Below are 23,797 nucleotides of genomic sequence, written 5' to 3' on the forward strand. Positions count from 1 at the left end.
AGATAACAACAACATTTGCAATTCTAATCGGTCGCTGTCTCTTAGCCGCCGCGCCGCAAGACTGTATTGACTATTGAAGCACCGCAATCGTATTCGTCGGTTACAGGTCGTTTTCGAGACGTATACAACCGTCGCCGTTTTATCGTCTTCGGCGACAAGTGCCGGTAACTACAGCAACGACAACGACGACAACAGCAAAGTCGTGTGCGATGGATTCATCGTGTTGGTGCTGGCTGTGGTGGTTGGCCAACGCAACCGTGTATTGCGTGGGCACGGCCGTGGTCGTCCGCCGTTTACTGGTGCCGTGGACGTGCTGGCAGGGCCGACGGGCCCTGTGCTGGTGCCGGTACGCCCTGTTCTCTGGCCACGGCGACGTCGGGCCCAAGCAAAGACGTGCCCCACCCACTTGTCGGTGCTGCGGTGGCGTCAACTTTGACGGGATGGCCGGAAGCTGGGCGGGTAAGTGTGGCGCGCGCCAAAGCTATTATACGATCGACGCATTTGCTGAGACCGATATAAGGAGGACTATACCGTGTCAATTTTTCACATTTCTTGGCAGAATTCAAAATTATACTATCACTCTCAAAATAAAAAAAATAAAGCTATATAGGTGGTATACTTTCCATTTTTTCTCGCATATTTGTTTTCGTGTCTCCTCTAAATTTAATATTAAAATTATTTATTTAATTTGGTTTACGTATAAAATTACAACAATAGATATTTTATCTGCATCCTGATATTATTCTAATAGGTTAATAATTATGCAGATGAGTTTTATATGATGATGTATATAAACGTAATATTAAAAAAAATGTATGGTAATCTGAAGTTATTATAGTTCTTCCTTCTACATTGTATTATAAAAACGAGTACTTCTTGACTATACATTTTATCCGATTGGTTTTTAATATTATTTTATTTCGTATTTGATGTTTGCTTACCTGTGTACATACAAATAATATACAGAACAATATTTTTTGCCAGATATGATAGATCATGGGTATCATATCTATTCAAATTAGAGGTAACATTTAATGTTTTGAAAATTTTGAAAATAATTGACAGTGAAGGATAATGGTCTAGATATTTTATGAACACGTCATACGTGATTTGCTCTAAAGTGCTTTACTACTTCGTTATCACCGCGCATTTGACACGCATTCTCGCGCGACGTAATTTTTCGTTGTCGGTTCGTCGGTTGATATGTCTGTTGTAGTGGTGTAGTGGGGCCTATACACACTAGGTATTCTCTATTTCTCTGTTAGTGCATAATATATACTTATAGAATAACACACAATACGCGCGACCACGCGGGTATACGTGAATGTTTGCGGTAATGCTTTTAAATTGAACAGTGGCTTTGATAGAGATTTTGAAGAAAATAAGATCTATTTTATTCGATATTTTTGATATTTTTCTATAATCCAGGTTCTTGATTTTTATTAATTAGTTAATAAATTAATAATTATGTGATTGAAACTTAAAAATTCTATTTGATTAAAAATTTAAAACTTAATATTGGAAATTACTTAATCATCAACTATTATATAATATATAATGAGTCATGGGTAACATATAGATTAGGTAATAATAAAAAATTTAAATGTATATTGTACATTAATATATTTCTTGAAGTATGATTGTATGCTGTAGAGAATAGAGATAGATACAATAATAACGTAGTACACACTGAGGGGTGTGTACTAGGCTTCGCCCCACGTTTACGTACATATCGAGCACATTTGAGCGTATACTTACTAAAAAAATTATGACTACATCTCTCTAATAATGTCTGTCTGTTTCATTATGTGCGAATATTGTTCGGCCGATACGATGCAAAACTAATAATTACGTTCAACGACGACAATCCTTTCGACGCTGTATAGTGGTGACTGGTTGCACCGATGGAATTGGAAAAGAGTTCGCGATGCAGGTAAATGATCATTTCAGTAAAATATAAACCGAGTAGGTAAATAGCAATTTTAAATATTTTATTTTTTTATATACGTGTTGTACGCATAACAAACTAGTTGGCCGACCGGGGAATGAATGTGGCGCTGGTCAGTCGAAACTTACACAAGTTGCTAGCTGTAGCACAGAAGATCGGTACGTATAATAAATAAATGTATTGTGATAATGTTATTATTATTGTATAAACTATTTCGAATTCTATAGCAGGTCTACAATAGTGCACTCCTATTTCCAAGTAAAAATTATGTGATGCAGCAATGAATCAATAGGTATTGAAACATTTAATTAGCATTTATAGAGTTTTTCATTCTTGGCTAAATTTTACATTTGAAGTTCAAATTGGGATGAAACTATATTTAAACAAAGATGACGCGATTTTAGTTATTTTTTTTTGTAGTTTATAAATATTATTTGCGGTACCTACTATACAGAAACTATAATAAAAGTTTATTATTATAGTTTATAATGTCTATACATGACTACATTTTAAAATGCAATGTTTTACACATGAACAAAAAAAAAAATTCAACCTACACTATAGGTAGTAAAATCATTTACCTACTTTAATAGTCATAAATAATAACATCATAAAATAAACTTGTTACTATAGTCTGACTTTGCTTAAAATCAGCAGCCTCCTGTTTTATTATTAAAGATGTCAATTTTATATTACCAGTAGTATTATGATCATAATATTATCAATCATGTTTTACCGTGCATGCTTACAAAACCGAAACAGTTGTTTGATAAGTAAAATGTAATCAATAATATATATACAAAATTGAAATATATACCTAATTTATTATAATATATCTATACGACTATATTACACGAGATATCTATAGTAATAGTAAGATATATTATATTAATATGTGATACCAACCAGCTTCGATAAAAATGCCCATCGGCCATCATGTCTCTTGGTTGACGTATGGCGATGGATAATGATTTCCCACTCCCTTAATGCGTCCCCACCATCTTGTGGTGGTGTGGTAAAGGTATATATTTTATTTTATCCGCGTGTGATGCAGACGAACGGCACGTAGGTCGCGTGAAGACAAAGGTCATCGTAGCAGACTTCACGTCGTCCAGTGGTACCGTCTCGCTGTCGACAACTTATGACGAGGTACGTCGCGGACTCGCCAGTTTGGACGTGCGGTTGCTGGTGAATAACGCGGGCGTGAGTTACACACGGCCCGAACGGCTGCTTGACCTGGCGCCCTGCTGTACTGACGCGCCTGCAGATCCGTGCCGTGACGTGGTTGAGTGCAATGCTCTGGCGACCATAGCCATGTGCCGCATAGTCATGCCACTGATGATCATCGACGATATGGTCAGCGATGACGGCCACAATGGCGACGATCCGGAAAAAGACTACCGAGAGAAACTGCTGGATGACACGGAGTACACGTCTCCTAAACGCGGAGGCGGTGGCGTCGTCATAAACGTATCGTCAGTCTCGGCTAAGCTCCCGTGTCCGCTGCTCAGCGTCTACGGCGCCACCAAGGTACAACGATTTATTATAATATAAATTGTTACATTTACTATACCAAGTGGCATAAACCAATTGATACATTCAACGGCTTAGTAAAATAAATTTGAAGGACCAATCGTTGGCCGCTTAATCATGTTCAAGAAGATTAGTAGACTAACTCGTTTTACGACACTGTAAAAAAAAAAAAAAAAAACAGACAAAAAAATTGTTAATAATATTGTCGTATTCCTACGTATTAATCATATTAAACTATTACTCATGTTAAGAGTACCTACCTATAACAACACGTCAAGACATAAACTAAAAAAAGTTTATAACATATTATCATGCATAATTGTTATATAATTACCCAAATTATTAACTTTAGTGCGTTCCTCTTATTGTCATAACACTTCATGGACAAACCATTTGTGTAATTTAAAACAAATTCCTTTATATGATGTATATTTTACGATAGGACGTCGAACAAGCATTTTATCGAGTTTGGCACCAAGGGCTCCTCCACAAAGTTAAAGCAATTATCTCTTCATACTTGTGTCTGCTTATAAAATCATATCTTAGTGATCGCCACTTCTCTGTGCGCTCAGGAACAACTTTTTCAGATATTTCTAAAATAGAAGCTGGTGTCCCGTAAGATGCACTTTGCAGACAACAAAGCACTACTTGTATGCCACTCTGACCCAGACATAGCTGCCTCTTTTATGCAAACCCATCTTGACCTACTATAGCCTCATGGTACACAGAATGGGACATTGGGGCCTGAAATTATATACCAAACGAAATCGCTCCACTCTTTCTTCACACTACGCCCCAGAAACTATACAATAATCAACCTCTATACCTTACTCTCGAAACTTTAAATATCTCGGATAAGATAGGATACACACATAATTATTATCATCTATCGAGGCCATTTTTTGTTTGTGCACAGGCGTTTATGGAAAAATTTTCGGTGGAGCTGGCGACCGAGTACGATCATAATGAGTTGCCGATGCACCAGATCGCAGTTCGGTGCCTCACGCCCGGGTTCGTGTCCACCAAGATGAGTCGGATCCGAGCGACGTCCAACGGCGACACGAGCTGGACGTACGCGCCGGTACCGCGGTCGTACGCCAGCCACTCGCTCCGGGCGTTGGACTGTCACTGCGCGTGTGGCCGGGCAGTGCAGAGGCTCGAGTGGACGGACCGAAACAAGGGCGGAAAGACCCACGGATCCGGATGGCTAGCGAAAGTGGTCAGCGCCGTGGTCGATTCGCCGTCGTCACCGCTGTCAGCCGGAAAGCCCGGCGTCACGACCACCGGTTATCCGTCGCATACGCTCATGGTAACGAATCATAACGATATAAATATGTTTTGCCTTATTCCAACATCTTTAGTATATGATAGGTTTTGTGAGTTGTTTCGTATTGGTAGTGCCTATAGATTATTCTATTAGGTATATAAAAAATATTATTACTACGAAATGGTAAAATTGAATATAAACTAAATACCCAATGTCTAACTTACACGCTCCCAAAAAAAAAAAAAAAAACTATGGATTTATATACTCAACTTTTTTTTTTTTTAATTACTACTAAAAATAGTTTTTCAGGAATTTTGTAGTAATTTTCATATTTTTCGACCGTGCGAAAGTAATTACCTACCTAATTTACGCTCAACCTAACCTTCGTTATTTTGAAAACTAGAGTTAATCGAGCGATTATGAAACTTGATAGTAAGAACATTATTTATGTTTATATGAGGGGTTTCTACGATATCTACCTAATTCAGTTTTTAAGTGAGTTGAAAGCACTTTTAATTTACACTTCACTGTATACACAAAACTTGGTAACTACCGTAAAAACCCCTCGAACAAAGATAATGTTTTTATCATCAATTTTCATGATAGTTGATTCACTCTAATATTAAAATTAACGAAACTAAACGTGATCTGCTGAGAGTAAATTTACTATGTTACGTATTTAAGAGAAGACAACAATATTATGTAACTGTAACGACATTGTAACTATATAAACATTATACCAGAAAATATAATATAAGGTAGGTATATGAATTTATTGTAACACAATACAATATTATAGCTGATTGTGGTGAACGTAGTCTGTTGGCTGTTTGGCGAACAATATGTGTCTAACGCCGCTAGCCGGATGATGTGTGGTATGCGGAACCGGATGGTGATCCGGGACTCGGCCAAAATGCAAAAACAAACTTCTAGCGCCGAGTTCGAGAACCAAAACCACGAGTTTGGGAGTCACAACTAGGAGCTTTCAACCACTAGACAGCTAACTGTATCGAATGGTAGGTACGGTGGATCGAATTTATATAATGCACCGTCCGCGTACTTACATCTACGCGATATCAAACGTAGTATAATAGTACGTTTTAAAACTTTAAAAGAGTATTTTAAAGATCAAAATTTATGATAACATTACATTTCCGTGGAACACGTAACCTAGACCAATCCACTCGATAAATATCGATAGATAAATAATAGTGTATAATATTGATGTGTATCGTTGAAGTATTTATTTATACAATAGTTATTATACTCATTAAATTGTTTTCGTATGACACATGATGGTTGTATTTATATAAATGCGCTATTGTAGATAAATAAACGTATAAGCGTATATTTTCATTTGACAATATTTTATACTCCTATTACCTATGGAAACGCGATCCCGGAGTTAAATCATAAAAAAATAGCTCTAAGTTCCATATTTTTTATTTTTATCGGTGTTGTGATTGATATACACAATATGTTATGTGATAATCTTATTTACTCATACACTGCAGCCAAATATGTAACAATAGTTGATATAATAATAACTTGTCGACATGGAAGTTATTGGGATTAATGTGCACTGCAGTCTGCAGTATAATACACAATTTGATAGTTGAAGAACCAGTGTTGTTCAGCGTACTGAATTCAGTATTTTTGGCACCTCTTCTGTATCTGGACTCTTCCCTAACAAGGCAAGTACCGCAAATAAATTGTAGGTGTGTATGAACATAATATATGTATATTATGAAATAATTACATAATTGATTTTGTTCGCACATATTTGATTAAAATTGGAATTTTAACTGTTACCAATGGATAAAATACAGGTATCTAACCTAGGGTCCAATATGTCAAGAACTGTCCTGTGGTCTGTTGTGTACTCCTAACAAACATCTTTTGTACGGTTATAATTTTCCATATGACGCCAATATAGCGTCGACACAACGCCATTAAGAAATTTCAGTTTTCCAATACAAAGGTCGTCTGTACGGCGTACAAAATAGACCCCTGACCCTCAATACGCATGCTTATGAATTCGCTAACTACCTCCAACGTTGAACTTATTAATATGTCTGCGCTAACTAATATCTATATTATACCTGTCTGTGTGTGTGTGGTTATATAATTATAATATTATAAGCAACGTGAATAATAATTATACTAATAAATTAACCATAACGGAAGTTCTGTTCAAGTATTCACCTCTAAATAGAGGTTATTTCATTTTTTTATCTGCTACGCGTCGATTTCATCAGAAAATACAACTGCAGTATATACTACTGCAATATAGTTTGCATACTAATTATAATTAAGGGGTAACTCCTAATCAAAAATAATTAAGTGTTCAAAAAAGAAAAGTAATGAATAATTATTACACATTATACCTATTATAAGATATTGTGATTGCGTAGGTGTGTTGTATTGCTATTGTATGATGAGACCAACAATTGATTAAGACAAAAAGTATGGATTTTATGTTCATTTTTGTTTTCCTTGACAATTGAATCACTCAGTTTTTAGTCAGTTTAAAATTTCAGTAGGTATATTATATACTTTAAAATTTGAGGCTTATTATTACAACAATATGTAAATAAATTAATAAATTAAGTAATTTGTATTTCGGTTAAATTATTTATTATACACCAATATTTAGCTCTAAATGACTATATTTTATATTTTTGCTTTTACTTAATTACAAACTATCATAAGTCAGTCAATCGCTATCAATCTCATACGTCAATTAATAATATTATTTTATTTTTACAAATTGTAGATTTATATTATTATAATATACTATTGCATTTACTATGCTAAATTATTCTCATAATTTTTTTTTTAAGCTGTTAGTTATTATTTGGTAATAATTTTATCGTAGTTAATACTCATGGGTCATAAGTATATTTTAAGATATTATATATTTATATGGGTAATACTAATACACGGAATTTTAATACCAATATTTTTCGGTAAATATTTATTTAATTTGCTCTCAGAATTTATTAAAATACGTATATGGATTGTGGTATTTCATTTTAGAATCTAACTGGCGATTAAAAGCAATAATCATCATCATAAAATCAAAATACTATACATTCTCTCGCAAAATAAATAACAACTGAATTCTAAAATTCCTGAATTACTGAATAATTAAGACTCCGCTAAATTCATTGTTTCAGCTGTTGCATTATTTGTTAACAATTATTCCTTATCCTTTTTTAAAAATATTCTATATATTAATACTAATTTTAACTCTTTATCCTAATAAATTAAATATGTGAATTCATCCAATGGAAACTGTTACAGAGAGTTATTTTAATTTAATCTTAAAATAAAAATAATTCAAAATAAATTTATATTTATTATACTTGGTATGAGTTATAAAAAATATTCAATAATAATTATGATTAAAATGTCATAATATGTTTCAAATTTCAAATTTTTCGTCTCAAGTTGTATTATTAAAATAATAACATTCTACGAACAATAATAATATTATATTACAGTCTAAATTACATAAAAAAACAGATAACAGTCAAACGAAAATAAATAATATTTGTTACTTGTACGAGTGTATTTTTTTTTAATTTAAAAGTAATAAAAATATTTATTTAATTTAAAATTAATTATATATATATAATATAAAAATGATTCTGATATCTTTTTCAATTTTCTCGTTCAATCACCTGAATGTGGGAATACTTAAAACCATAAAAGCATTCAAATGTTTAAAATAAGCCATAAATAAAAATCAATTCTAGCCAATTCATTAAATGGCAATATTGTAAAATGTAATATTATAAAGTCGTAAAGTTTCGTATAGTAATAATAATTTATATTTTAAAAATACTTAAGGATTCCCCAATAGGAGATTTCTGTTCTCTGCTGTGAAACATGTCTATAGATCATGCAATAAAACAATTTTAAATCTAAAAAAATATTTCTAATATTATTGTTTTATTTCCCACATAATATTATGTTGCTCGTATATAGTACAGAATTATATACCTTGGTAAAACAATGATTAGGAGAAGTTAACCTAAAAAATATAACAATTATTACAGATCACAATATAACGTAACATATAACAATATATTTTTTTTAAAAGCTCCAATATTTTATGAGTTGTGTAATTCTTCAACAAGGCAATCGATAGCAAATTTTAGTTTTTAAATATTTTTATAAATTATAAAATAAATAATTGACGGTTACCGTTCACGTCAGCAGTTATAAAAACGAGACATATATTTTCTATCAGTCAACATTTTACCATGGGATAAATTGTTTCGAACACTTTTTTATGGACAGCATTTGAATAGGGAAATATAAAAATCATTAGTCAATCGTTTTTTGGGTAAGTTAGAAAACTTTGCGTAAACATCCCGATTTCCGTCGATGATGCATGAATAAAAAAATATTAGTCGAAAACTACTTGACGAGTCTGTTGTCGTACGTGAGCAAAACATACAAGCGGTTTGTATATATTATGCTCATTCGTTTATAATATTAAAATATTTGAACTACAAGTACTGACGACCGACAAACGCTTGTTACTTTGTAGTTTGTTTGTACCATCGTCGCATAGTGTAAATATTATATTAATTTAATGTTCACCGAATTTATTGTTTGGCAAAGTTGCAGACGCTCGCGCATTCGGTGATTATGGTTGTCGGCGTGCGCGTGTGGTGACAACGGATAAAGATTAGGAGAGAAATGTATTATTATTATTTTTTTTTTTTTATAATATATTTTATAGATGGGAGAGTTATGCGAGGAGGAGTACGATAAAACGCGAATTGCATGCGAACGTGCGTGCGTTTTTAGGGGAACATATTTTGCAATTTGAATAAGTCGTCGTCGAGGGTGTAATCGAAGAACCGTAGTCATTGCGCGTACGCCCGTACGAATAACAATAATTTCAAATCATCAAAATATTTACTTATAAGTAAGTACCCGAAATCCGAAATCAAAAATCTATTGAACGAAGATTAATTATAATTAGTATAAATGATTTATTAATTAGGTAAATAAATATTAAATATTATATATATATATATACCTATAATAATCAAACCATTTGTCCATAAACTAATTTTATATCCATACTCCAAAAACCTTTTAATCACCAAAAAATGTTCAAAATAAGATAGTAATAATATTATAAGCTTGTTTGACAGGCATTTTATGTAAAATGTATATAATTGATGATCCGTACTTAGAGTAATCATTGAAATGGGTGGTTTAAAAAAAAAACTTTGTATGAAATAAGAAATACTGATAAAATAGAAATGAATAAAGTCTGAAAAAGAAAGATAATAAATGTTGTAATCGGACGTATAACTAGGTATTTTTTGTATTTAAAAGTTACTATTATACTGCTTTCATAACAATTATAAATCATTAAAAAATGGTATTACATTACAATGGCATATTGACTTGTAACATAATCTTTACATACTGTAGTGTATTGTGTATTATATTGTATCTCACAACCTGTGACACTAATGTATTGTACCTATGTGTCTTGTTATTTGAAACTAGCTATATTGCTATATTATGACACGCAATTTATACTTTTTAGACAATACCTGTGTTTAAATGTGTACTGTATACCAAGTTTATTATATATGTCAACATTTTATGGCAACAATTAATATGACCCAATCTACAGAAACATATATACCTATGTCTTATTGGTAGATAATTAAATTAACAACGTTTGACAATGTTGTTCCTCAATAAATTTCGATAGAAATATACGATATAACTTATGATGATATAGGAATTTAATAGCTACAAGGTTTTAATTAATAATACCAACTTACAAAATATGCGTATGTAAAATTAAGTTCGTGTTCCAGCAATAATTGAAATAAGATTTAATTGTTCTTGAAATTTGGTTTGCACCTTTATGAATTTATGATATATCATATTATGCATATCAAATGTGAATTATAGTGAAATCAATTAATTAACTTTAGATTATTACCAATAGAAGTTTGATTTAACTTAATTTTTTTATAAAATAAAACAAAAGAAGTACAACAAAAATACAACAAAATAATAAAACATAGAAAGTTAGATACAGAAAGCTCTTTGAATTAAATTAGTAGTTAGTTATAAAGTTCTTTGTACTTACCTATACGTAGTTTACATGGAATTTCTCAAATATCAAAACACTACTGAAAAACTATGACCTCACATGAATAACATACGGTTTCCGAGTTTCCGACGGCAAAGAAAACTTATTAAGTTATTTCACAACTAAAAATAAAATCTATACATATGGCCCTTAGGCTAAAGTATTAAAAGTATTTAACAAATAAATCATTTTCAATTTTTGTTCATTTAAGAAGTTTTGTTAAATTTTTAACTTTTAACGCTCATAAAAAGGTATTATTTCCTTCATAGACTAAATAAAAATTGTATGTTTGTCAAGGAAATTAGATTTGTTTTTTATAAAAAAATAAAATTTTGAATAATATTATAAAGTTCCCACATTAAATTAAAATATTTTTAAATAAAAAAAAAAAATGCTACCACCGTCAACCCATAAGAATATTTAAATTCATTAACTCTAATATCTGATAATTAAAAATGGTTCATCTAAACTATATGTTATACCTTGTACTGACACAACAGTTCAACTCATGATTTCAATATTAAAACCCATCGAACTTATTCCCTACAGGTTAGAGTCAGATGATAATATATACGATATATGCTGTACTATCATTCGCTTAGTTATCCAAAATATTATGCCATATTCAATATATATACGATGATAATATACCTATTACACACGTAATGTGTAAAAGATTCAAGGATTTATAGTAGGTATAGTAGTATTGAGTATAATAATATATACTCAGTAGTAGTACACGTAGAAGGTGCCAATATGCTATATAATAATTAATATTGAAGTATACGATTATTATTTTTTAAACTTATTTTACTGCTTTTAGTTCTAAAACCTTTAATAAACTTTTCATTTAAATTGATGACACAGGTTTTTATACTTTTTAAAAACTCAGACGATTTTAATGTATCAATATACATCCAATATACTGAACAAATATAATAATACGAAAGAGTCAACATAATATATTTTATAACAGCAATGCGCGTAAGTAATAACGTTTAGTCGGACGGAGACAATATTGAACGAAGATGAGATTTTTATATTATTGTACTTCATTCGTCATTCAATCCTAGCAGTCCAAACGGATCTTATAAACTTTAAAATGCTTATGACCTATATAATATTATTATAATCAAATATAAGTGTAGTAAACCAAATATTTATTCGACGGGAATTGGATGTGATCGACAATATTACGTGTAATATTTAGCTTTTAGCGTCTTATGATTTTATTTTTCATTAAAAAAAAAATCGCTCCGAATTTGATGTTGACAATCAAAAGTGTATTTAAGAATATTTAGGATTAAAACGCAATTCATTTTAGGCGAATAAGTGATTTTATTTTATTGTTGTTTACATAATATACAATATAATATGTTAGATATTATTAATATTAGCTATGAAAAAAATAATAAATCAGATAAACATTTTTATATATTTTGACCCATCAAAAATTAAATCCGATATAGCGATATGATTTTTATAACTTACTTTGTTGTAAAATTGTGTAAAATATTAATTTGAAAAATAAACCAAAACTGTGAAATATATACTGGGTCCATTGGTAAGTAAATTATTAAAATGAATTAGAAATAAAAACAAATCAAACCGAACAAAAAAAAATACCAAACATAATCAATTCAAAAACAGATCAAAAAATGATGATACTTAATAATATTAAAATGTATTTATCTACATTAAAAACAAAAGTTAAATTGTATTAACTGGTCAATAAAAATCAATTACAAAACACAATAATTTATAAAGTAATGTGCATGTTTAAAAAAATGGCGGAATTCGCTTATGTTAATAGCTGATTTGAATGTATCTCATCATTGCATATATTTATTGAATGATATGTGTTAAATTTTAATTCAATGACATATATCATTGTTTATCATATGTATTTGTACCTAAATTCCTATTTGAAAAAAAGTTTATGAAAGAGGTTGATTCAACTTGAACTAATTTTTGTCAATGATATTATAACTTATAAGTGATTACCTAAGTACAATATAATAATATGACGAGAAAAAGGTTCGTGATATAAATAGTTTATTTATTTTATAGTCATAATATTTTAACATTTCGCATAGCAAGTGATAAGGCTGGTAAAAGTGGAATGTTCTATGTTAAGAAATAAAAAATTGATTTATAAAGTACACACATATAATATGATTTCTAGAAAATAATGGTATTTTTAATTGCAATTAAATACACTATACATATTGTCATAATAGCATGCTAGTGTGTTGCATAAATAGTATTCCCGCGTACACCAAATTTTGTTAGATTTCCATTGAAAAAACTTAGATTTTCCTAATTTTGACATTATTTTATAGTCAAATTAAAAATCATTCCATCAGAATATAAAACAATTTAATTTTGTGTGTGTTCCAGTTGATAAGAGGCCAAGTGACATAATGTCTTTGCATAATCTGTTTTACCGTATAATAACATTATTTCAAAACAGATTATTAACACAACGTTTTATTTAGTTACAAATTAGATTATGCTCCAAAAACCTTTTTAGAGAGGTAGTGTGTGATGCGAGATAAAACGTCATCTGTACTTACCGGTGATATTCGGAGGCATTCACTGTGACGTTAGTGTCTTTTTAAAAGTTTTAATAGAACACCTCTTGATTCTGTATAATTTTGTTTCCCTTTGCCAAACCCCAACTGAAGTTTATGTTACGTTGCCATTGTAAATAAACATATTTTAATTGGTAAAGTTTTCCAAATATTTTGTGTCTTAATAGTTTTCGAAATTATTTTAAAGAAAATCGAAAATATTCTTAATTAAAAGGTATGGTTAAAATATTATATTATAATAATATATTCTCATATATCCAATTACAGGTACATATTATTATGAACTACATTGTCATAAATTCATGATTAAAAATAATATTGAAATTAAAATATAAACATCGTAGAATATATTTCAAAAAGAAATACACAATGTTAACTTAATAACATCATATTATAAAATTACGATTTTAATTTGCATTTGTTGAAAAATTTGATTTTAAGTTTTTACTTTAAAAAATTAACTTTATAAAATGTTAACAAGGTTTTTGTAAATATATGATCGAACATAATTCCCGTAAATATATATTAACAATCGTAATATTTGAATGGATCCATTGTTTGATATATATATTGATGTTTAGCATTAATCGTGACTATATTAACATTTAACAGCCCCTATTGGAAATCGTTCGCGGCGGAGGGGCGCGGGCGGTGACGTGGGCGGCGAGCTTTTTTCTCTCGTCCGGCCCTCATCCGCCTTTCACACCCCTAAAATCCGCCCGACGCACTAATATACTCGTCGTGGGCGTACGTCTGCTATATGGTACTTTTGACACTGCTTTAATTGTGATAATATATACTCTATTACTATATGATATAAACTATTTCACCACTTACGATTATAATATATACAGTACGATATAAAGCACCCTGAGTGTTAACAACAGCGTACCTACCAATCGATAGTTACAATATGTGTAAAAAATAATTTTAATAAATAATTTTTTATTTCAATAAAATATCAAATATTATAATCGTGATAACGGTGTTACGTGTATTGTATGTACCCACTACACATCACGCATGTTATAGTATATTTTATTTTATTTATTTTTAGACAATAATATTACAGTACGGGAGGAGAGTCGACGATGTTTGTCCTAGATAATGTATCATCGAAGTCGATATATTAAATTAATAAAATATCAGACATAAAATGCGTAAGCACAGAAAGATTATATTATGCTTATTGCTTATCCACTCGGTTGAAACTTTTATAAATGTATATTATAGTAGCATAGAGATGGTATTGGTGGCGCCTCAATGTAATGAACAGACAGCATCGTACAATAATATGATGCGGGACACACGAGAGCACAGAGACAACTTTTATGCGAACGCGCACAATTTAACAATTTTCGATAGGAGGACTGCAGGGTGGTTCTTTAGTGAAGCGATTAGCGATAGCATAATAAAAACTGTACACAGTAGATTACTACAGTATCTTTAAAACGTACAAAAAATTAAACCGAGAATCGTGCAAATATCAAAAGTCAATGGACTAATCGGACGACCGTCCGTCAAACGAAATTATACACGAGCGATCGAACGCTTTATGTCACATACGAAATAAAAAACGCAGTGGTACCTACCATGGCCGCGGTATACTTAAAATATTATTATTACACCTAAGCGTGACGATGTTCGATTAAACTTTTTTCGGGTTGTTCTCGTGTATACCGCATAATATTATGACAGATACTTATTATTACTCGGCATGTCTCGTTTTTACAGCCCAGTAAACTTAAACTCGAACAGATTAAACGCGACGGTCAAGTCTGACACTATGGTTGCCATCAACCTGCATGCACGACCGACGGGCGCCAAAGTCATCATGCCCATACATGTATAATATGATGATGACATTAACTATACGGAGGTACAGGGTACCTCCATAAAATATAAGCTATATATTTATAGGTATTATATGCCTTCATGAATCTACACACAAACTGCTGTCGCTGTCGATTAAACCCGTTCAACTAGACGTAATGTCACGTTACAAAATACATGATGACTACGTATTGCATGAAATAAAGCTGTCAAACAATAATAATAATAATCGTTGACATTGTCTAATCTAAATAATAACTAATCGTCGACGTGGATTATAGGACGCGTACTGATTTTTGGTGCCATTTCGGTGCATTCGCCATTTTAAGTTTTGTATTTTGATACACCGGAGGTCTCTCGTACATGATAATAATAATAATTTTTCCGCCGGTGAATTTGTCTGTTATATTATACTGACGCCGTGATGTCTCGCATATACGTCGCCACCCGGATCCTATTGGGTAAATAGATATATTATGATATGGTTACCTATACAATATTATGTTCACGTGAAATATAATGTTATTGTTTGTCTATAGATATGAATAAATATATTAAACATAATATAGGTTTAATATTTTCCATCAATACACTTTCCAAAATGACACATATTTTAGATATAATATGATAACATGATATACCATTATAGATGACTCTGACCAAGAAAATAATGAACAAACATATACTATTTAGCTCTACATTAGTTTTAGTGTATTTCATTTTACTGGAAAATCGGCATCGGTGTACCTAGCTTTGAGCACTAATTTAACTGAGAGGGAAATCCACCTGTATTATAGGATAGGATCGGTATTTTTTTAACGTGATTAAAAATACTCTCTAAACTTTTCTGATATCGCTATATAAAATCACTCAAACTTTTGTTAAAACCATTGGCTTATATTTCACGTCAATAGACCATATTCATTAGGATGTTGCCTAATGTATTTAATAGTATAAATTTGATTAAGAAGATACCACGACATCTTACAAACTGTATACGACATAGCCAATTGTATGCTAACAATAATCCATTTTACTTTATTATTGTCAAAACAAATAAAACTTGAGTGAATTGACAAATGATAAAGTTTAAAGGTAAGGTAAATCTAAGGCATCATATTATTTTTAATTAATTAATGATAATTTAAAAATGTACAACAAATATGCAGTCCGTCTTCGCTCAGAATCGTTTTTTGTATACAATATGGTATAAGATAATTGATTTCAAATTTAATACATCCGTTACACTCTTTACAGTGATCCAAATGAGACATATAAAGTACAACAAAACAATAACGTGCTTTAAAAAAAAGGTTTTTGGTTAAATTCCAGATACTAGGTTAGGTATAAATAAAGATACTCAAGGATGGATTGGAGATTAAATAAGTCCCACGTGACCTAATTTTTATGCCGAAATACTATAAAATTAGTGCTCACCCTTCCTAGCTACGATAATTATTTTACAAACCTCTATAATTATTTGAATTAAACTAGCTATTTATAGCACGCATTTCTGTATACAGTGATTGCAAATAACAATTTTAGTGTGTTTTACTAAGTTTCTGAAGGTTAAAAATGTATAAAAATATAAAAAATAGGTTTTTAATGTTTTTAAGATGTCGTCCTAAAAGGGTAAAAGTTTTTCTCATTTACTAAATCGTTAGCAATTTTAGATTCTGAGCGGAACATGAATGATATATTATTTTATAATTATATTGATATTGATCAAACAGAACGTACCGTTTTTCCTTTCCAATGAAAAAAATAGTATAGAGCTCCGCCCTCCTTCAGTGTAACCCCCCTGCCACCCCAACAACTAGAAAATAATATAAATAACTTATGTTAATCTTCATGATAGGGGTGAATTGTAAGTATTTATTTTTTGATAAATATTGTATCAATATAATTTAACTTAAGAGAACGCGATGTCTTCGCCTTACAAGCGCATAAAATATTATAAGACAATTAATGCTCAACAGTCATCTGATTCCATTTTCATTGTATCTAGTATTTATACTATATACTCAAAGAATTGATCTATTATCAAATAAAAAAGTATTTGTATTAAAAATTTAGAGGAAAGTATGAGATGTTTAAAATTGTTAAAATTTGGCATGGAAATAGAATGGTACTTAAGAATTAAAATATTTCCTCTATATCATGTACAATTACTCTTTGACGGTTTTTTAAATATCGACGATTCTACTTATCCAACGAATACAGTTTATTTCATCACTATAATAATATTTAAAACTCTTTGCTTAATTTATACAAAAAAAAAGATAATATACCTAATATAGAAGATATTTTAAAATCAATAATTTTCAATGAAAATTATTAATTATTTAGTGAGAGATTGAAATTTATTTTGCGGCCGTTCGTGCATTGTTTACCGCAAAAAGCATATTAAACATAATAGAGGTGTAGAACATTGGGAAAACACGAGTAGGTAATAATAATAATAATAATAATAATAATCATGATCGAAAATCCCGTTTCTGCCGAACGTTCGGCGTAGGTACCACCTACCACCGAGGTTATGGCGAGTGGTTACTAACACGAACCGAGGAGGACGGGTAGGTGTGCGCATATTATCGTGCGTGTTGGTGTGTAGATGAGTGTTGGTGTGTGTTGCTTCGAATGCGTGTGCGTTGTGCGTTTGTCGCGTGCGCACAAGACGTCAGCGAGACCAGCGACGACAACGACCATACCGACCACAAGAATATGAGTTAGGATCACTTCGTCAAACGCAACGGGCACGATCGCGCGTGATTCATAGTAGTTCGACTGCTCATGAGTTGTCCCTGAAGCTTGCCCAATCTTCTGCACTTGGCGTTTTTCGTGGTTCGAAATTTTTTTTTTTCCTCTCGTTTGGACCGAAGGTCCTATTTTTCTTCTCCCGTTCGTTCTCGACTCATCAAAATTCCGCCCCTCGATTACTCTACGCGGTCGACGGATCCGACGTTACCGGACATTGTCGTCGGCGGCACGGTACTACCGTTTTCCTCGTTTTACCTGTTCGTGTTGGGTCTGCTGCTCGTGTATATGTTTTGGATGTTAAGGAAGGAGACCAAACACTACCCGTACGACTCCGACGACGAATCCGACTTCAGTTCCGATTGCGAGAGCCAGCCGATTAAAGACTACTACTTAGAATCATCCAAGACGCCACACTGCCCGTGCGCCTTCCGAGAGGACATTTGGTACTGAGGCGGAAATCCGTTTCTCGAGCACCGACGGCCGTGTTTCCACAGTAGCCGGTCCGTAACACCACCGTTGCCAACGACAGCGGTATAATAATAATATTATTACCTAACCTAACCTCATAATATAAAATAACAATGATTATGATAATAGTGATAATCATAATAATAATTAAGAAACAGTACCGTCGCATCGAAAACGGCGGCATGGCTTGAAAATAAAAAGTGTACGTTCAGGCCTCATCTGTCGCCGCACTTCCGCCAGCTGGGTCGCCGTCGTCTGGCTCGTTCCGATAACCTGCATAGACGGTTCTACAGGTGGTGTCGCCGGCAATCGAGCAGACAACCTACGGCGACCTCGCTGGGTTGTTTCCGTTCTCTCACGCCAACCGCCGCCGTCGTCCGATTTTACGATATAATCGATAACTGACGGTCTTTGGTGGTGATAATCGATTCGATTTCGTATGTGCGCCGCAGGTATGGCAAATACCATAGAAAACGTTTAAATATATTATTGTGCACGCGACTCAGCGTAATCGCCGACCGTAAATCACGTTTTTTTTTATCGCGGCCGCGGTCATATAAAACGTTGTGCGCGATGATATTGTACTTATTATTATTGGCATCGTTGCTGCACGTTTAAGCGCCGTGATCGACGGCCACAAAATAGCGACGCGAGTGACCGATCGATCGTTGTAATCGCCGTAACGCGTCATTGCGAACCGAACGAGTGCGCGCAACCGGTCGTCTTTCGCCGCCGCGGTATTTTTTACGTGATACACGCCGCGTGTAACAATTTATTTGGACATGGCGTCGCGGATACAGCCTAAGCAAGCGAGCGCGGCCACCACGGGCGTCGCCTGTCTGGTCGGCGCCGTCGCCTGGATCTTGATCAGCTCGATTTACGTGGGAAACAAAGAGGGATGGCCGCAGTTCATGCTCAGCGTATTTGCAGCGGCCACTGTGTGCACGGTGGCCGCCTCGTCACTGGTCTACGCGGCCTACCAGCAGTACGTGGTCAAGAGGAGTCTGTTCGACGATCACTGCAGTACCGACGAGTTCGATTTCCGGTCGACAGGCCAATGGGCTGGTGAGTGCACGATGTTTTTATTGTTATGAGTTTATTACCGTCAAAATCGCGGTGATCTCGACTTATTGTCCGTTAATCATAGTCCATCACATTTCCCCGAATCGGACACTTTGACACCTCCCTGGATTTAATGGCGTTTCCCGAAAATGTTATCTCATATAGGTAGTAAAATCGGAATTCGGTCGACATTCAAACGCACAGAATTCGACTTTATTTCTCGTTATATACCTATATTATGTATTTGATTTGTTTGATTCCATTTGAGAGACTATTAAGATCGCAAAAGTTGTTTATTCATTATTTACTCAGGATGTTTGCGCCATTGGATGGTACAAATTATGTTTGCTTTCGGTTTTAACGCGTAAGAAATAATAATAATGTATACGAATACGTGCAAAAACTACGTTATACTTACACAACAGATTTTCGCTAACCGCAATAACAGGTGGTCGGGTGAACCGGAGGGATTTGATCGGTGCAAACATCAGCCGCCTCTGAAGCAAGTAACATATTAATAATATTATAATATAATATCGTACGATTCGGTGGGCAGCAATTGGTTAGCGAACAATAATTATTGTACCTATGCCGTAAACACCACATAAATGCTTATAATAATAATTACAATAATATTATTGTTGCCGTCCGATTTTGACACATTTATCAACAATAATAAATAATATCGTTACTATATAGATAATTTCTATAGCAATATTCACATCGCTGATTTATTTATTAACATTTATATGCGGACTGATGCCCAACGAAACATGAATAATCACATAAACATTTTAAAAGAATATAATCCGCTTTTACGGTGTGTTAAATAATGTGCTTCGTGTCGTTCACTATATTAGCGTTATCGGCACAAATTTTGTTTCGCCGTTATTATTCAGCTGATTTACGGTGGATTAATTTTTATGGAAATAATCCCCACCAAAACACTAAACCTAACGAATAAGTTATTATCGCAAGTATAGTGACGATTGCGCAGTATTGTATAGGTATATTATTACTAAATTAATTATCACAATTTATGCATCGTATGGTCATGACTATTATGATAACAATATCGGGGTCGTGGTTTTTTTTATTTTTAAATAAAAACAAATATATTGCTCGCGCGGTCTTGCTTTAGAAATAATCATTTTATCATATTTTTTATTAAACGAACGAAATACCGTAATCCCTACCAACACACTGCCTGCGCAGTATCAATACAGTACAAAATATATAACATATACATAAAGATCTATAATAAATCAATGATAAAATAACCAAGTGAAAATTAATGATAACCAATATCAAGCGATAGCAAACGATTGTTATACAAACACACAGTTCGGAATGAACGTAATGAGAAGGTGGAGAGTAAAAATATAAAAGATAAAAAATTTAACATATAATTTAATAACCGCGTAGTGGTGTTCAGATCACGTTGCTTGTGCGGCTCTCAATTTCAGCGGCTTTGGCGACAGTCTTTCAAGAAATAACGAGTGATATACCAATATAAATTATGTTGAACGGGATAAATCTCAATTCGACAAATTATAGTGTACATCCGTAAAGTACTGCATAGGATATAGCTAACAGTAAATCGTTATAATTGTTTATATATTGTTTGTATTCTATACAACTTTGGTCGACGGTCCTATTCAAAGTAAAATCATTATTAATGCCTGCTTGAATAAATACTCGTCACTCACTAAACGTATTTAACGGAGCAGCGGAGACAGCTAATGGCCCCACATCCTTGATTTAGTGGCCCACGATTTGTCTATTAAATAGTATTGTACCATTAAATCAATAAATCGTTCATGCGACCAGGCCATTATAATAGTATACTTTCATCATTATCAAGTCAATTTTATTTTATTACATTATCATGATAATATTGCGTACCTACACGCTGGGGGTTACATGCTCAATGAAATATACTAAAATTCGGATCTGTCTTGATGTACATTGCGTGATAGTAGGTAGGTATATTATGTAAAGCTACATTCCGCTTTGGTATAAACTACCTATATAATATTATCGTATTATTCACTTATGGTATACTTGCACTGCCTAAAAGCTACAATACAATATCATAATATTTTCAGTTACAAACACATATAAAATACTAAGATTTCTCTGCTCGGAAATATTCCGTGATGGCTTATATGCGATATTTTACTAAAGGCTTTAACATACGAATCGTATGTATTAATCTACAAAAAATGTTGTATACGTGAGTCAAAATCACGGATTTAAGTATGAAATATGTAAATTTATAATATTGTGTTTTGTTTAGAGACATTTTGTTTTCTGAATATCAATATAAATGTTTGTTTCAAACACATCAATCCGAGTAAAAAAAAAAAAAAAATATTTTAAATTGTAGTTTTTAAATATTAATAATATACTTCTTAAATATGTTTTAAAATTATTTTGTTTGTATGTAAAGTAGAAAAAATTCTTAAGACAAAAAAAATATCGTAATTTCGTTTATAATATTAATTATTTATTTTTCCAGTATCCTTTATGTTTTTACAACGATCATATTGTTTTTATGATGTCAAATGACCTATATTTATATACATATTTTTATAACGTCGATATTACAATTATCCGTTATTTTCAGAACTAATACGAAAATGAGAAACTCTTATTTTTCATATTATTTTAATCAATTTAATGAAATTTTTGGCAGTTTCAAAATTTACTTTTGTTGTTATTACATTAAATACATTCCTCGAATCGCGTTTTCAAAATCACATTGCGCATACCCTCGTTATATAATTTATATATATATATATATATATATATATATATATATATATATATATATATATATATATTATACTAGCTGATCCCCGTGCACTTCGTTGCTACTTGCTCGTTAAAAACATCAACTCAGCTATATGATTCAAAATTTGTGTTTAATTCATCGTTTTATACTTGGATAGTCATAATATGTTCAAAACTACCAATGGATTTACCCTATCTTAATCTTACAAGAATAAAATTATATTCAATCATAATATTTTTTCCGGATTTTTAGCTTTGTAAAGGTGAAACAATTTTTAAAATTGGTACCTTATAACAAATTACTAATATCTTATTCATCCATACTAAATTGTACAACCATTAGCAACCTTATAATTAACAAAAATATATTTATATTTATTATATCGTAGGTACGCGTATATACACCCACACCAAAATTAATTTCTCACGGAACATTCTTGATCGGGCCATAGTTTTTAACGGATTGAAAATATTTATATTATTTAAAGTGAACTATGATAATGTATTACGTATTTTACGTTAACCATTAAAACTTTTTCATGTATACAATGAATGAATGAACTTATTGCGTATTGATAAATTTTGAAAATATTTTAATAACGAATGTACAATGTACCTATAGGTAGGTTTCTGTGAAAGTTAAATATTTTGAACTATTATTCAACTATATATACTCTGTCAACGACCACTAAATACAAACTGGCAACAATTTTCTTTTTCATCCAGCTCAATGTATTGCCATTCCCCATATTTCTTGTTGTTCTTTTTTACTTACTTTTCCTGTTGTCCTCCCAAGCCCACCTATAAAAATGATGTTATAATAAAATGTATTCATATAATTTCAGTGGTCACTGGCGCCACTGACGGCATTGGCAAGGAGTACGCTCGTCAGGTGAGTGACAGTAACAACAGCTTCAGCAAAAGCAGCAACTCCGAAAAGGTCGGCCGTGTACTGGATAATGCGGCCGATGATGACAGTCCGGTGGCGGTGGTTTCGGCGCGTAACTCGCTCGTCGACTAACTAACAATAATTCATTATCTCGCGAAAAAGACATTTTCAGTAGTTTAGTTAAATTAGTTACAGTAGTTATTAACTCAAACAATAAGTGTGTTAAGTCTTATAACTACGACACGACACACTAATTGTGTGTGCATTCTTGTAGTGGCGTGTTCATTTCAGCAAGTTCCAGCTATTATATTTCACATTTTATAATATAATATTTAACTGACCGAAAATAATGAAAAAAAAAAAAAAAAAAAAAAATGTTTTATCTCTTTCACATAATATTACTATAACTTCTTACTTAAAATAATTTAATTTGCGCTGCTTGTTTTTGTCTTTTCAATTCTCAAATCGGTTTATAAGCTGCAACTTTTTTCATTCCTTTCTATTG

The 23,797-nt window shown here is 32.2% G+C and overlaps 2 protein-coding genes and 1 long non-coding RNA gene across 3 annotated transcripts; 2 read left to right on the plus strand and 1 right to left on the minus strand.

Moving 5' to 3' along the window:
• Positions 1 to 6,104, plus strand: LOC107163997 (very-long-chain 3-oxoacyl-CoA reductase-like). The gene is made up of 6 exons (XM_089216492.1): positions 1 to 459; positions 1,887 to 1,933; positions 2,031 to 2,106; positions 3,003 to 3,478; positions 4,398 to 4,790; positions 5,548 to 6,104. Exons 1-6 carry the CDS (start codon positions 210 to 212, stop codon positions 5,725 to 5,727), a joined length of 1,422 nt encoding a protein of 473 aa, XP_089072618.1. The 5' UTR covers positions 1 to 209; the 3' UTR covers positions 5,728 to 6,104.
• Positions 2,752 to 20,441, minus strand: LOC149062337 (uncharacterized). Its single transcript, XR_016189536.1, has 3 exons — positions 20,194 to 20,441; positions 20,026 to 20,104; positions 2,752 to 3,619 (listed from the first exon to the last, which is right to left on the minus strand). It is a non-coding gene; the product is annotated as an uncharacterized LOC149062337 (long non-coding RNA).
• On the plus strand, positions 19,116 to 23,675 carry LOC107164009 (uncharacterized). Its single transcript, XM_015511670.2, has 2 exons — positions 19,116 to 19,610; positions 23,249 to 23,675. The coding sequence occupies exons 1-2, from the start codon at positions 19,328 to 19,330 to the stop codon at positions 23,422 to 23,424; spliced, it is 459 nt and encodes a 152-aa protein (XP_015367156.1). The 5' UTR covers positions 19,116 to 19,327; the 3' UTR covers positions 23,425 to 23,675.
• Positions 23,676 to 23,797: the final 122 nt, after the last annotated feature.

Source organism: Diuraphis noxia, unplaced genomic scaffold, assembly GCF_037042655.1.
Source record: "Diuraphis noxia isolate RWA-SAM2 unplaced genomic scaffold, SU_Dnox_SAM2 contig0001, whole genome shotgun sequence".
In the NCBI taxonomy this organism is placed as follows: domain Eukaryota; kingdom Metazoa; phylum Arthropoda; class Insecta; order Hemiptera; family Aphididae; genus Diuraphis; species Diuraphis noxia.